Source organism: Pinus tabuliformis, chromosome 9 (assembly GCF_031772625.1).
Source record: "Pinus tabuliformis cultivar Carrire ecotype Pingquan chromosome 9, CPIR1, whole genome shotgun sequence".
Classification (NCBI taxonomy): domain Eukaryota; kingdom Viridiplantae; phylum Streptophyta; class Pinopsida; order Pinales; family Pinaceae; genus Pinus; species Pinus tabuliformis.
Window position 1 is genome coordinate 1,733,522,454 of NC_142307.1, and position 17,450 is coordinate 1,733,539,903.

The 17,450-nt window shown below is 40.3% G+C and overlaps 1 protein-coding gene across 1 annotated transcript; it reads right to left on the reverse strand.

The window, feature by feature from the left end:
- Nucleotides 1-13,462: 13,462 nt before the first annotated feature.
- LOC149155635 (uncharacterized) lies at nucleotides 13,463-14,341 on the reverse strand. Its single transcript, XM_089444473.1, has one exon. The coding sequence runs from the start codon at nucleotides 14,339-14,341 to the stop codon at nucleotides 13,463-13,465; it is 879 nt and encodes a 292-aa protein (XP_089300599.1).
- Between the last annotated feature and the right edge of the window lie 3,109 nt (nucleotides 14,342-17,450).

The following is a 17,450-nucleotide window of genomic DNA, read 5'->3' on the forward strand; positions in this document are numbered from 1 at the left end:
CATAAGCTCTAGTTTCATATGCAAAAGTAGGATGACTGATTTTGGTGTATTGAATAAAATATTCCTTTTATTCTCCCACAAACAGAGCTCCCAGGATCGAATCCTAAGGACCCCGCTCCAATGGAGTCTGCATCTATTGATGGTGCATAATAGTTTGATAGTTGGTCTCTCAATTTTCTTTTCTTTTCTATATGCGGGAAGCATTTAGTTTTTAGTATGTTGATAGTTATGTTTTTAGGTATATAGAATTCAGGCAATGCAAAGACAATCAGACTTATTTAGCTTGGTTAGAAAGACTTGTTAATTTTTTTTACTAGATGGCATATGATGTTGTTAGGTGGCTGATAGACTTCGTTTCCCTCTGGGCAAGTTGAGGCCACCTAACAATATGTATGTTGAAGTAACTCTCTTTTTATATATTAATGAAAAAGGAAGGACCTACCAAGCTTACTATATATATATATATATATATATATATATATATATATATATATATATATATATATCTATATATATATAGATATATATACATATATATATGTATGTATATATATATATATGTATATATATATATATGTATGTATATATATATATATATATAGATATATATACATACATACATATATATATATATATAGATATATATACATACATACATACATATATATATATATATATATATATATATATATATATATATATATATATATATATATACATATATATATGTATGTATATATATATATATATGTATATATATATATATATATGTATGTATATATATATACATACATACATATATATATATATATAGATATATATACATACATACATACATATATATATATATATATATACATACATACATATATATATGTATGTATGTATATATATCTATATATATATGTACATATATATATATATATATATATATATATATATATATCAATTTCATCATATATTAATAGACACTTTTCATTGAAATCCATATTTTTTCTGACTGATCGGAGAGCAGGACGACGATTAGGGTTCTGAGGAAAGTATCGACGGCGCAGGCAGTGCAGATCTGGATCTGTACGCGAACCAGACCAAATCGACTGTTGAGCAGCGGGAAAACAGAGTACTAGGGTAGCTCAATGGAATCTCCTCACGGGAGGGCGTCAAAGCCCTCCCCACCGCAGCACGATCCTGAGCAGGTGTTCCTCTTTGGATTGATTGACAGGGAGATCCTGATCAATGGGAACAGGCATCCGGAGGGAAACAAGAAGACATGAGGATGGAAGGACCAAGCCAACGTCACTCAAGACAAGGGGAAAAATCCAGAGGAAATCCCGAAAGTATCCTCAACAACATGCAAACCAATAGCCAAAGAACGGCCACGAATAGAGCTACCTGGACACAAGATTGATGCGCGAATCGAGTTCATGAGGGATCACGCCATTATTGGGAAGTTTATAGGGTTCTGGCCGACAGAAAGAGCCTTATACGGGTGGATCACAGCGAAATGGAAGCCCAAAGGAGACGTTACCCTTCAGCTAGGGCCGAAGGGTTTCTTCACAACAATCTTCTACTGTATTGAGGACAAACTCAGTATACTGGGAACAGGGCCCCATTTCTTCAACTCAGCAGGCCTGTACATGAGAGACTAGATACCTAGATTCAACCCGGACAAGGAAGACCTCACCTGGGCACCAGTCTGGATCAGAATGTATGGACTTCCAGATGAATATTGGGACGAGGACATTCTCAAGAACATAGGAAATGGACTAGGGGAGTACATCAGGACTGCAGAAGAAACCAAACTGCGCAGATTCATTTCCTATGCTCGCATCTGCGTCTTCATGCGCTTGAATGAAGCTCTACCAGAATCGGTAAGTCTCTCCCACCGTGACGAGGAGTGGATCCAACCCTTGGACTATGAGCATGTTCCTTTCCGTTGCAGGAGATGCCACGCTCTTGGGCATCTTTTCCGTGACTGCCCTCTGAACACCAAAGCCACTTCTCCTGACCCTTCTGATCCCGCATCCCAGGACGGCTTCACCAAAGCCCCTAGCCGAAGGCGAGCGCACAAGAAACCCTCCAATGGGAATAAGCCCCAGCATATCAGCACCAATGGCCCAGCTTCTAAAAACAGTTTCGAAATCCTAGCTCAATCCTCTGATGAAATCCCCCCGAGCTCTGAGTCTAACCCCTCCCATCCCTCTTCCTCCTCCCCTCCCCCCCCCCCCCTAGCCTCCCCATCCAGACGCCAAACCCCCTTAATCTTCAAGGACTCTCCCTCAGGAGATCTGAAAGCTTAGACAGAGAAAGACAAGGACATGGAAATCGATGGAAAGCTAGACCCCCCTGCTAACTCAGAGATTTTTGTGGAAGAAGGCAGTCAAGTGCAACAGATGGAAGAAGAACCAGAAAGCATAGATCTGCATGGCCTAGATATTCTGGAACTAGAGCTAGCATGCAAACAGAAAGCATATGATAGCATATCCGAAACCCAACTCAGCAAGCTGGAAGTGGTCATCTCGAGAGCATATGAGCAGTAAAAACTAGGTATTCAACCAGGAAACCAGTGGGATGGAAACCACCCCCCAAAAGAAACCAAAAAGAGAGGACAAAGAACATATCTACAAAGAACGATCGAGATCGGGAAACTCCTGGTAGACTTAGGTACGTATGCAAAATTGACAAAGTACTATAAACCCTCTGCAAATAGTTGAACCATGAAGCTTGTATCATGGAACTTAAGAGGGTTCAATAGCCTAGGGAAACTAAGAATGTTAAAAAAAATGATTAAAATGGAAAAGCCGCAACTATGCTTTCTCCAGGAAACCAAATGCAATGGATCTACATTAGGTAGCATTCTCTCCAAAGCATGGCCAGGATGTCGCTCGGTAGCAGTAGATGCCTCTAGAGCTTTAGGAGGGCTAGCCATTGCATGGAATACTCAAGCGTTAAATCTCTCAGATTTCCACGCTTCTCATCATCTCATACAGGCAGCATTCCACATTTTAGGCACGAGCATCCATGGAAACCTATTAAATGTCTATTTCCCGCAGGATACAGGAAGCAAAATTGCGCTTCTAGACACCATAGAGGCTTTGAACAACAATAGGAGGCACCCACTCTGGATCATCGGAGGGGACTTTAACATGATTACCAAGCTAGAGGAGAAGATCGGGGGGCGAAACAGATTGGAGCAAGAAAACACCCATTTCAAGGACTTCATTCAAAACACCTCCCTCATAGACTTGCCTTTCTGCAATGGAACTTTCACATGGAGCAACCGCAGAGCGGGAAAACACCAAATTGCTTCCAAACTAGACCGCTTCCTTATCTCAGATAACGCGGTTCACCTTGGAGGAGATATCTCAGCTGCAATTCTTCCGCACACCGGCTCGGACCATTGGCCGATTGCCCTCCAATGGCAAAGACCAGGTGATTTGACCAGGAGGCCCTTTCGCTTCGAAGGATTCTGGCTCTCGCATCCCGAGTTTAAAGACTTTGTCAAAACTACATGGACCTCCTTTATCCCACCAGAAGGGTCTAAGATGTATAAATTCCAACAGAAGCTTAGGTTCCTAAAAAATCACCTAAAGCGCTGGAACAGGGAAACCTTTGGAGATATCTTTAGAGCGCAACAAGATCTAAATCGGGAACTGATGGATCTCCAACAAAGAGTAACCACAGGGGGACACACGGAAGTGACCTTGGAACAGGAACGACGTATCCACAGACAGCTTGAGGAAAGGCAGAAGCAGGAGGAAGTGTACTGGAAGCAAAAATCCAGAATAAGATGGCTGAAGGAGGGCGAACGTAATACCAAATTCTTCCACAGAACTACTATTCAAAGAAGAATGCACAATAACATTCCTTTCATCCAAAAGCAAGGAGGGGAAAAAGTAGAAAAGCATGAGGAAATCGAGGAGGAATTTCTCAATCACTTCAATCAGGTCGTTCAAGAGCCGGAGGGAGATAGGCGACAGGCAATTGAAAGGATTACTAACAATGTGCCAAGGATTATAACGGAGGAGCACAATGAGCTTCTCCTCTGCCCAATTCAGCTTCAGGAGGTGGACGAGGAAATGTCCCAGCTTAAGGAAGGAAAAGCCCCTGGACCGGACAGATTCACTACCACGTTCTTCCACACTTTCTGGGAGATGATAAAACAGGAAGTCTAGCAAATTGTTGAAGAATCGAGAGCTCTCCATTGGTTGCTTCCCTCTCTCAACTCCACCTTCATTGCCCTGATCCCCAAAGAGGAGGACTCAATCACTCCTGAAAAATACAGGCCGATTGCACTTTGTAATGTCATTTACAAAGTGATATCCAAAGTTATTGCTAACAGGCTAAAGCCCCTGTTACCCATGCGCATATCACCGGAACAGTCGGGTTACGTAGAAGGAAGACGGATCATGGATGGCATCCTCCTCACGCAAACAATCAAAACAGGTAGGTATGCTTATGAAACTGGATCTTTCTAAGGCTTTCGACAAACTCAGCTGGACCTACATTCAGCAAATGTTAAAGGCTTTTGTTTTCTGTTCTATGTGGATTCGCTGGATTATGAGCTTAATTAATTCCACTCAATTCTCCATTCTTGTGAATGGGATCCCTTCCCGCCCCTTCAAACCATCAAGAGGAATTAAGAAAGGGGACCCCCTATCCCCTTTCCTCTTTGTTCTCATGGCAGAAGGGCTTGGCCGTCACATTAAACATGCCCTACAATCCCACCGTCTCAAAGGCCTTTCAGTTCACAACACCCCAACTACCTCTCATCAGCAATTTGTTGATGATACCATGCTATTTGGATATCCCTCGGTCCAGGAAGCCACATGCTTCAAATCCATGCTCAATGACTTTGCTGAAGCTTCAGGCACTGATGTCAACTGTACCAAATCGCAGATCTTCTTCTTTCATACGCCTCCTCTTGTTAAAATGGCGGTTGCTCGAATCCTTGGCTTTCCCACAGCCTCCCTTCCCTCCAAATACCTCGGAGCCCCCCTCACTGCCTCAGCTATAAAGCACTCCTCTTGGAGAACCCTCATTGAGAAGCTTGAATCTCGGCTTAACCTTTGGACGCACAGATCTCTCAATCTAGCCAGTCGGGTAGTGCTCATTAAGTCTGTCCTTCAGGCAATGCCTCTGTATCTTTTCTCAATCCTTGCTGCGCCCAAATGGGTTCTAAAAAGAATCAGGAATCTTCAGCGCAGTTTTCTATGGGGCGGTTCAGCAACTAATCGTAAATGGGCTTTAGTCAAATGGCCCATAGTCTGTCTGCCCAAAGACAAAGGGGGTATTGGTCTGAGAGATCCGGAGCACAACAACTCCATCATGAGCGCCAAAATATGGTGGCACTGGATCACAAATCCAGAAAAACCTTGGGCAAGAATCTGGACAGCTAAATATGCTAATAACAGACCTCAGGCGGAGCTCATTAGGTTCACCCCCACGGAAAAAGGTTCGCTAATATGGAATGCAGCCAAACAACACTTCCAGATAATTCAGCAGCACAGTTTTTGGGAGGTCAGGAACGGAAAGACTGCAAGATTTTGCACTGATGCCTGGAACCAGTCGCCAAAGCTCACCCACGTTCTTCAATCCCCCCCGGATCTCGTTAGGACGGAGCAGCAACAAGAAAAGATCCATCACTACTAGGTGCAGGAAACGGAGCACGGATTCAGGAAATGGAAACAGGGTAATCAGTTAATAACCATCACAAACCTACAGGACATCGAGGAATTGGAGAAGGAGCTCGAAAAAAGAAGCATCAGACACGACGAAGGCAATGAAATCCTGAGATGGGGATACCAACCAAAGGGTGACTTTACCACTTTTGAGGCCTACAAGATTGTTTGCAACATCACCACCCCTTCTGATCCTATCTGGAGCAAAATATGGGGTCTTGGATCCTGGCCCAAAGTCTCTTACTTCCTATGGTTGGTTAGCCACAAAAGAATCCTCACCTGGGACAAGCTAAGAAGAAGAAATTTTCATGGACCATCGATATGTCCCAATTGCAATCAAAATGAGGAAACGCTCCAACACCTCCTGGACACCTGCCCCCTAGCCAATCAGCTATGGGAAAAGGCTAGCTTCAGATGTCAAAAAAGATGCAGAACAGAGAACGACATAATCAACTCCCTAAGACAATGGCCGCAGAATCCTTATAAGAGCGAGTTACTCAACTGTCTGTGGAACTTGCTCCCTGGACTTATCCTATGGGGTATATGGAAGGAAAGGAATAAACGTATATTCAAAAATCAGCGCTCTACGATCGAAGACATCTGGACCAGACTCCGTGGGAACCTCAACGAAACGCTGCTGCTCCACTCTTGGATCCAGGAAGATCTTCCATCTCTAGACGTCGAGAAAGGCATTCTAAGCAACTGGCAACTACTCCTACCTCAGAATCTACACAAGATCAACACCTCCAAAAGCAGAAAAACAAACAAAGGCACTTGGATCGCCCCTCCTGAGCATTCTTATAAGCTCAATTTTGATGGGGCCTCCAAAGGTAACCCTGGAATGGCAGGTTTTGGAGGTATTCTGAGGAATCACGAAGGCACCCCCCTGCAGATATACTTCGGATACTTGGGTTGGGACACCAACAACTCAGCTGAGCTTGAAGGCTTATGGCAAGGGCTCCTTCTCGCATGGAATCTCAATCTCCAACCCTTGATCGTGGAAGGAGACTCTCAGATTCTCATAAACATGGCCAAGCGACTGCAGAATGGCTCACAAGCAAAAAAAATCGCAGACAGCTGGAGGCTCGCAGCCAGACTAGAAGCCATCGAACAAGCTCTCCGCAGCAACAGGGCCATCACCTTCAATCACACAAAAAGAGAGGGCAACAAGGTCGCAGACCTCTTAGCTAACATAGGAGCAGATAATGAACATACTCTCCTTACAGGAACCACGACTATTATACCAAATAATGCCCAGGCTCAGGACTTCGCTAGGCTGGTCCAAAGAGATGCTGCCTCCCCGGATGCGGGTGACACTATGGTTGAAGGCGAGGAGCCACATGGAAGCCATGTGTGGCCTCATGCCTGACACAGGCATTCAATGCGATCCGTCGCCGAAGATTATAAGCGTGGTTTCAAGTGCGATTAGGGAAGGCAATTTAATGCATTGTCCGGGGTTTAGGTGTGATTACAGAGCGCAATTATGGCATGTAGAGTTCGAGGAAATGCTGAGGAGGTTAAAAATGGTGAGGGGGTGGATCGCATTATGTTGGTTCACGCTCAGAAACTGGAGACTGGTTTATGGTTTAGGGAGTGTGCACCTGCTATGTTGATGGTTCGCGGAGCTACTGCTCACGCCATTCCTCTGTCAATTGACTGCGGCTTCCAGGATGAAAGAGCGGGTGGAGGGTGCTTCAATCTCCCCAATTCCTCCTATTTTGCTCTGTTCTTCCCCCCGGTTATCTGTGGGAAAATGGTCAGGCCTCGACAACGCCTTCTCAGCCGTCGAGGAACTAGTCGAGGTGGGTCTTCACGCCCCTCCGATGCATCTCCCCAATCCTGCTGCTGTCGATGCCTCTGCCATCGAGTTGCAGAAGCCCATCCCATCCAAGCGAGCCAATTCTTGGACTCTAGTAGCCCAGAATAGGACTTGGCACCTCTACCTGCGTTTGGCACGGCCGTCTTCTCTTTCAGTAGCTCCCAGGAGAATTCCCGCATCAACGCCCATGTCTCGGTCCTTTTCCTTGAAGAACCGAAGGATGAGGGCGAGGAATACCCCAGCAAGAAGATGCACCAGGCAGGAAGCTCAAGGGATGTCGAGGGATCGCCAGAGGCAGCTCCAGAGCATGCTGTTAATCCACCTCCATCTCAGGCAGTGCCTTCTCCAACGGGGGACAAGAAAGAACCAGACCCTCTCCCTAAAGACTATGGCTGCTACCCAATTATCGAGGAGGAGCCGGACGATTAGCCGTCCTCTTGCTCAGCATCACTCTCTCAGACACTGCTCAGGTTCACCCATGTTTTTCTATGTCTGCTTAGGCCTACTGTATGTTTTTTCTGTCTATGTATGGTTCAAAAGAAATCTTGTTGAATGGTTCTTGAAGCCCCTGCACGGGTTCCTAATGAAGGTCTCCTTTTTCCTTTCTGAGCCCCTGCGCAGGTTGTCAATTTTGGCTCTCATAACACTTCTGTGGTTTAAAGCCCCTGCGCGGGCGGTTTGTCTCAGTTGCGGTGCCCCTGCGTGGGTTTCTCTTTCTCATAACCTCCAGTCCAAAGTGCCATCCATGGCCTTGGGCAGTATGACTCAATGACTGTAATTGTTTCCTGTTCATGTATATAATAGAATAGCATAGTATTAACGAGAAAAAAAAAATTCATCATATATTAATAACCATTATTTATCCGAAACAACATAATTTTAAGTGGAGAAAAGGTGCTCGTGCATTTAGGTAGGTCATTGAGAAACGTTCTTCTCACAATGTAGATGATATTTCTATGTATAAGATATTGTAATCAATATTATGTGAAATTAAATAATCTATATAAAAATTAAAAAATTAAATAATATTTTGACTTAAATAATTACGTTGTAAGGCTTTCCGTCTGAGAAGAATTAGCATTTGATCATTTGTGGATCTTCTCATCTCCATCAGATCACTTGTTAGAGGATTAAAATTTCATCCACTATTAGATCTCACCACTATCTACCAACTTCTATTTATTCTGTTTCTTATTCAATTTCTATAACTATAACTCGGTGGTGGGTAGCCTAAACAATTCTTCATTTACTCAACACATGCAAGAATCAAAGGGTTTTAAGGAGTGAATAGGCTGCAGGAATAGGTTTTTAGGCATGCGTAGGTTGAGTAGAGGCCGAATTTGATGATCAATTGCAATGCTGAGACTTGGGATGCGCGCACCCAAACATGCAAACAATTGCAGTGGTGAATATACTCATAGAACCCTAGAAGAAAAATTCAATTCCGATATGTATTTGAGTAAATGTTTGTGATATTTGTAGGTGTTAAAATTTGTTACAGATAACATCCCCAGAATCCATAAGTTCCACCCAAAGCATAGAGGATGATATTATTTCAATCGAGTAGCATGGTAGTAAAACCCCTCTTGAAATTTCTGTTGGAATGTGGGTTAGTGTATTTTGTGACATTTCTCATTTTCATTATCTACATTCATAATAACTCATTTGTTTGATTCAATTTGTGTCTCTTGATTCCAAGTTGCTTTGTATTTTTTATTTATATCACAGATTTTGAGGAAATTGAGTTGCATGAAGAACCAGGAAAAATCAAGCTCAAAACCTTTGGACACAACTACAAAAATTGCTACTACATTTGTGGCTTTTGTTTAGGGAGAGAATGTTTTTTTCGTTGAAGATATTGCCATTTGTTTACCTGTATTCATAGGCACTTCAAATTATGGTGATAACTCAGTTGTGGTTCACCTGAACAATTCTTCATTTGCTCAAGGCATGCAGGAATCAAAGCATTTTCAGGCATGAATAGGTTGTAGGAAATCACTCACTGAGAACCTCGTCTAGAAATATAATAGAGATCGGATTCAGTTGCCAACTAAAGTGTTGAGACTTGAAGATTTCAGCACCCAAACTGTGGTGAATATACTCATAGAACCCTAAATGAAAATTCAATTTCAATATTCATTTGAGTAATGCTTGTGAGATTTTCATTTTATGGAAGTGGTGGAAGATAACATCCCTAAGAATCCTGTGGAGTAGAGTGACATAAGTACCACACAAAGCACAGAGGATGATATGATGATGATATTATTTCAATCCTATAGCACGATAGTAAAACCCCTCTTGAAATTCTTATTGGAATGTGGGTTAGTATTTTTTGACATTTCTCATTTTCATTATCTACGTCCATTATATCTGATTTGTCGGATTCAATCTATGTCCCTTGATTCCAAGTTTAATTGTATTTTTTATTTATATCATGGATTTTGAGGAAATTAAGGTTCATGGAGGATGAGGAAAAGTCAAGTGCAAGGGTTTGGACACACCTACAAAAACTGCTACTACATTTGTGCTTTTTGTTCAAGAAGAGCATGTTTTGTCTGTTTAAGATGTTGGCATTATTTTCAATGTGTTTGAAAGCACTTCAAATTATGGTTATCCTAGGAACTATAATTAGTTTGGAATTTCTTTTAATTTATTATAATTGTACAAAAACATTATGTGTCTAGTATGCATTTGTCACTTCTATGCTTTCAAATTTAGACATATCTTTAATAATTCACCAATCAATGTTGTTGTTCTTGTAATCTCAACAATTACTATTGACCAAGAGTTTCAAGCTTGATGCAGATCTTGGAGCTTCTTTTGAAAAAAGGACTACAACTAATGTCGGGACCACTATATCTAGAGACAACAGCCACCATATTGCAACACTGATTAACGAAGAATTTTCTCTAGACACAAGATTCAATGATGCAAATGGTGAACCTGATACTGATATAGAAAGTATGGCCCATAGGACAAAATCATTTCCATACCAAGCCATAGGAACTAATGTCATTGCAAAGGATGATATTAGTGGTGAAAAGCCTGTAAATGAAAGCTTACCTTTGCAGACAGAATGTACACCTATAGAAGTGCATGAAGTGCCATATTCTGAGTTGGAATTTCATTCTACTAATGAATTTCATACTAATACCAGATATACTTCATCTTATAGTCTGCCTTTGGGTGTTGTAACTACTACTAGAAGTGACAAGAGTGTGTTTGTAGATGTTCATAGTGACAAGAGAGCATCTCTTGATGTTGATGGTGACAAGAGTGCCCCTGTTGAAGTTCATGAAGTTCCATCTTCTGAGTTAGAATTTCCTTCTTGTAATGAATTTCCTGCTGATATTGGACCCACTTTAGTTCACAACCTGCCTTCAAGTGCTGAAATTACTACTAGAAGTAATAAGGATGAATCTATAGATTTTGATGGTGACAAGAGTGTTGCAGATGTTGAGAATGACAAGAGTTTTCTTTTGTAGGAAGAATGTAACCCTGTTGACATTCATGAAGTTTCATCATCTAAGTTGGAATTTCGTGTATGTAATGAATTTCCAATTGACATTGTGGCTATAGAAGCTTACAGTCTTGTTATGGGTGTTGAACCGAATATTAGAAATGAAGAGTTAGCATCTGTAGATTTTAATATTGACAAGAGTGCATGGATCAATGTTCAACATGTTTAAGTTTGGAGTATTGATTACATATAGATTAGTGGGAAGACTCTGGGTCAAGACTGTCCAGGTACAAAAATTGCTGACATACCAAACAAAGAAGCTAAAATAATACCTAGTAATAGTGGACACATTCGAATTCAAGCTTATGTGATCCATATCATAGTGTATAAAATGTTTTTTCGAAAGAAATGACATTAAAGATTTTGGTTGACGCGTTTTGAATCAACATGTGTGGTCCATCTTCTAGACAGGATGAAGAAGCAGATCTAGGAAGAGGGTTAAATAGGGAGACAGGTCAACCTAACAGCTAGAAAAACAACTACATTTGACCAGGGGAGGCAAAGGGAAAAATTTAATATTATTTAAATAGATTTAATTTTTTTATTAATTTTTTATTTGATCAATATATATTAAAGTCAACTTCTTAACTAAATAGTTATATTTGACTACGGTTTTGATAATATTAATAAATCTGTAAAAGCGTTTTATTTATCTTTTTTCTTTCACTTGGAAAAAATCGTAATTTCTATTAATAAAAAGAAATTAAATTTTGTAGATGCTAAAGCATATGCATATGGGGGCAAGTTGCCTATCAAGACAAGAAGGTTTTCTTTGTTCTCCACGCAGGGAGTCTTGAAACAGCTCATACAGGTGAGCTCAATGAATAGAAACCAAAATTTATGAGAAAGGCCATAGCAGAAAAAAAAACTATATATTTGGGGAAGATCATGTCTTCCTCCCCTTTTTCTTCTCAACTTTCCGCCATTCTCCTTGGGACGGAATTATGGGAACAAGTTGGAGTGGATTGTCTTCGCCGGGTCGAGAATTTTCTCTATCTGAATTAGAGGTGTCTGGTGTGTGCTGCCTTTTGATTCCACTGTTTTCCATTGTATTTGTATTCTCCTCCGATTGTGATTCCATGTGCTCTTGAGAAGATGTCTTTTGGGTTTCTGTTTGGTTGCATTCATTTGGGTTGGGTTCTTCATCCTCATTTTCTTCCTCCTCTTCCAGATCTAGGGGGGTAAGTTCCATCCTTTTTTGTGGTTGCCTGTTTTCTTCTTTCTACCACTGTTCTTTTTATATTCTGGACATGCATTTTTCAAGTATCCAGTTTGCCAACATACTCTGCATCTGAAGGCTGTGTTTTCATAGTCTAATGACTGTAGCCAACTGTGGTATTCATGTTTTAGTTTTATACTTTCGTCAATTCTTTGTGTATCCATTTTGATAAATCTGCCAATATAATTTCCTATGCAAGCAAGTATCTTCGGATCCCAGAAGTGGATAGGGAGATTATGGAGACGTACCCATACAGGCATCCTAGAAACAACAAAATTGTTTGCATCAAAATACGGGAACCATGGAGTGATAAAAAGACCCGAAGATCCCCAGAACCATGGCCCTTCCTGAATCACGACATCTCTAACTTCTGGTGATGGGAATTTAACTATAAAAATCCCCTTGGAGCAGAGATGGATCTCACAGTTCAGAGACCATTTAGTGAGAATCCATTGAAACAGGTCTACGGGTTTGGGCCAAAAACCATTAAAACGACATATTAAGGCTTGCTTTTCATAGCTGTCACGTACCTTTTCTGCTTCTGCTATATCTATTGTTAGTTCTGGGGTGTGTTGCAATTGCTCCACTATATAAGGGCTTGGTTCGGTTCCGGTCTGCTTTGGAGCAGTAGGTGGAGGTTTCCCCCTTTGTAAAATATTCTTGTAAGATGTTCCTTCATTGTTTGATTGATGGTGCTCTGGGTTGGTTTTGTACCCACTGCCCCCTGTTGATTTGCTGGTTGCTGCTCCTCCACGTAGTCTCATATTGAGAATGACTGTGGATCCTGGTTTGATGTTGTAATCCTTCAAGGTTCTATCATCCTGTAGTGATCTGCCCCCCTGTAATTAGGTGTTGTATGCCAGTAGGGTAACCAATTTTATTGGCTATGTTATTTTTCAGATCTATAACCCTATCTATTGCTGTAATCCAGATTAAGGTTGAATTCCCCTTGGGCATTCTGAGGAAGATTTGTAATCTTTGAGGAACTGATCCAGCGAGGCTAGAACTAGTGATCTGGGCTTGAGATCCAATCTGGCAGTCCTCTCTTTCCACAGTAGAGCCTTCGATTGCTTCTGCCCCTATGGCCGTACCAAGATCTGGAGTGATCTTTGTATTTGGCGGTCTCTGTTTTCCGGCTACACAATCTACCATCCCAATGAGTCCTTTCAGCCCTATTCTAATATTGTCGATCTTTGTCCTGTTCAAATCGGCATGACTATGGGTCAACCCTGATCTGCAGAGAGAGAGAGCTCCTCGACAATTAAAATAAGTTCTGCTTCAGATCCAGAGCATAACTCTGTCCATAGCCCAAGATCTATACCCCTAGCTACATTAGGGCATCGATCTAGGTCTGTGGAGCTCCCCTTCTTGATTTGCACAATGTCGGCGGTAGTAGTCGTAGCAAAGACCCTAACTAAGGTATCAATGATCAGCTCCCGGAGCCCTCCTTGGAGGCAAACACAATTCTCGGCCGTTTGGCGGACGACTTCAAGAAAGGGGTTAATGAGTTTGGTCCCCTCGGTATAATGCCCGTTGGCCCAGCCATTCTGGTCGGAAACTAAATTTTTGGGCCTGTAGATCTGGCCATAGAGCCGCGTCCTGTGACTATCTATGGTTTCCAGCCTCAGATCCATATAAATCGCGTGAGGGATATCAAGCCCTGAACTACTTTGATCACTCTTCTGCACATTATCAAAAGGAATAGCACGCCTTATCGTCTTCTTTGCCTGGGTTCGAACCCCTGGAGAACCTTTCTCAGAAGGTTTTTCATTAGTTTCTATGCCAGATCTACCGATACCTTCATCAGCAACTGTCGCATGGGAGAAACTGGGTTTGGAGCCCTCAAAGCCTCTTGAGAGAGTAAGACCCTCGTCTTTATCTACTTCAATGGCTCTGCGTTTTCTGATGCTTCCTTCAATCTTGCCCTGCATTCGCTTTCTCTTGGAGGAGAGGCCCCCCTTAGACCAGTGCGCCTCGCTTGCCCATGACAGATGCAGGGCCGAGGGGAGAGATGGGGGATCGACTCTCTTGGAGTTGAACTTCACGTCATCATAGATCCGTGACCTTGGAAGACTACCTCCATAAAACTTTCCGGGAGCCATGAGCAGAGCACCAATAATCGAATAAACATAAAATTTGGGTTTTATTTATCTTATTAATATATTGTCTTATTATCTCAATGTATATATTAATAATATTTAATTAATTAATGAAAGGACCATATTATTATTTTGTTATTGTTTCTCACATTTTTATTTTTTTAATTTTAATGTTACTAAATATTAATACTAATATTACTAATAGATATCAATTTTCATATTACTAAATACTAATGATATTAATATTCATAGTATGATACTACGTATTATTATATTATTAATACTCAAATTATTATTATTAATATTATTAATATTATCTTAGTATTTAGTATTAATATAAATATTAATAGAATTATCAAATATATGGCTTATTATTATTAAACTAGCATTTACTATTAATATTAAATACTATGTTGAGAAGTCCGCATGGGGTAGCTCAAGTGGCTATGGCCGTGGAAATGAAGCCTCACCGAACCGGAGATCTTGGGTTCGATTCTTGTGCTACCCTCCCCGAGAATGGGGTGAATAACAGACATGTAAAAACTCGAAAATGAAAGGGTCCTACCAAGCTTACAAAAAAAAAATACTATGTTGAGAAATCCTTTGTTGATGCTTCAAACAAAAGAAACCATTTAGTGTCTACCAATACTAACTTTATTTCTAGATGTCTTTTGAGACAAATCTGACTTCCATTGCTGCAAATGTCATGAATGGTAATCCACATGAAAATACTAAATTCATGTCCCAAGTGAAGATATCTCCAATGTTTAAAGATTCAAAATATATAGCCAATGGGATAACAAACACCCATGTGGTCTCTAGTTCTGTAGATGTTGCAGATGATGTGCTTAAGAGATTGGACAACCATGTTGGACCAATCACTGGGGATGATCCTTCTACTGGGGCTACACTGGATACTGGCATAAGGCATCCTGCTTCTAATCAGAGCATGCTTGAAGACAAAAAAAATTTGATTTTGAGTCTATCAAGGATGTTAAATCACCAGTGGATGTTGGAAATTCCATTAGGTTAATTCATGGTGTGTATGATATAATTGGGCCATGTGGGGGAGACACTGTTCCTGTTACAGATATAGAGTCTTCTGATAAGTCAAAATTTTCTCCCAGAACACAGGGCCATTTGGATACAGTATCTGGGATAATCTCATTGGATTCTAATATAAATGGAACTTCCACATATAAGTTTCCTTCAATGGAGCCTGACAGTGTTCTAGGTACAATCATACAACTTTTTGCAAGCTTTAGAAATTTATTATTCTTGCATGGTCTAAACCAACTTAGGATTCTTATTTGTGTAAATTTAAGATATAAATTACATGTTAGTGTAATTTTCACTTATTGGGTCTACTTGGTAACCATCCCATTAGTTATGGATTACTTCACTATATGTGTTGGATTTGATAAAGATTATCTTTTTATCAATGGACTATATTTAGATTTATTTTACACTAATCTTTTTACATTCTTGTACAACTGTTGTGATAGATGAAGAACTAGGTTCTGATTTAAAACAAGAGCAAGATGTGTTTTTCTTGATTCTATCGCTAGCAAATTTTATTATAAATTTATGTGTTTCTCATATCAAATGAATGCTTAGATTTAGACTTATTCTTGTTACTAATGGAAATATTTGTGAATTTACACCTATTTGTGCAGGTAATACAAACTCCTAATGAAAATAGTGGTGGAGATGTATTTATTGGTCAGAAAATTAGAAAAACCTTTGGAAATAGGCAGTACATGGGTGAAGTAGTTGGATTTGATCAAGAAACTTCTTGGTACAAGGTGGATGAATTTTTCTATTCATGGCTTGCAAGTTTTCTTTTTTATTTCTTTAACAATGTATCTTTAAAAATATAATACAATCTTGGTACAAAATATAATCTCCTGTTTGATGGATATTCTTATTAGCCCTAGCAATCTACCCTTTAAGGATATTTCTTGCTAAAACCTACACTTTCTTCAAAAAATCATTATTTTTTTAAACCAGAATATAAATTGTATTAATTTGAAAGGTTGCGGTTGAAGTGTGCAGCAAGTTACATGGTCCTTGTTCTTTACTACTTAATAAAACATGACACTTCTGGGTAAGAACAATGAAACTATTCTAACAAACTACAATATAAAAGTTCCATGTTGACTTGCAACCGACCCACTTAACGTAGACTCTTAAGACACAAATGAATCAAATACATAATTTAATGGAAGACAAGAACACTACTCACTTCTTCTAGCCCCTCAACTGATTGAGGGGAACTTTGTCCTTCAATCTCCTTGGGGTCTACTAGTTGGTGGACTATTTATTCCTCCTTTAAAACTACCTGAGGAGAGTTCATGGTGTCCCTATTATTAGAAGGTATTGCTAGAGAATCCATGCACATAATAAGTGTAAAATATGGTACCCTTTGGCATTATGTTCCCAGAGAATCAAGTTGTTGATTCTGGATCACTAAAATATCCTGGTTGTCTGAGCATATTGGGAATGCTCAATCTATGTGAATTTAGAAGAGAATGGGAGAAAAGAATGTATGTTTCCTTGTATCAGCTCCTCATGGTGATGCATCACCTTACAAATATCTTGAATATTTCATCATCCATAGTTGAAGCGATTACATAGAAATTCAAAAGAGAACCAGAAGTTACTTGACCCAACATACAAGATCAGTGGGTGGGGAATTAGCCTTCCACTCTCTTCTAAACTTTCAGAGGTTGAGCAAGTCTAGTTTTCTCAGTTAACCAATTGTTGTCTTGTATCAACTCCTCATGGTGACACACCACCTTATGAAGCTCCTTAATGTCTACACTATCCATAATCGAACAAACTTCACAAAAATTCCAGAGAGAGAACTAGATGTTGCATGGCCCATTGTAAAAGATCATCGGGTGGGGAAAGATCCTACCATAAGACCTTTCAATTTTCATTATATCTACACTAACATCCTGTACATAATACCTACAAATCAAACTATGAATCCCTAATATATCTTAAGAAAGTCAAGAGAAAAAAATTGTTCAGAGGCCAATAATGTTGATGAATTACATTCAAACGTATGAGAAAATGTAGTTCTTTAGAAATTTTACCCTAATAAAGA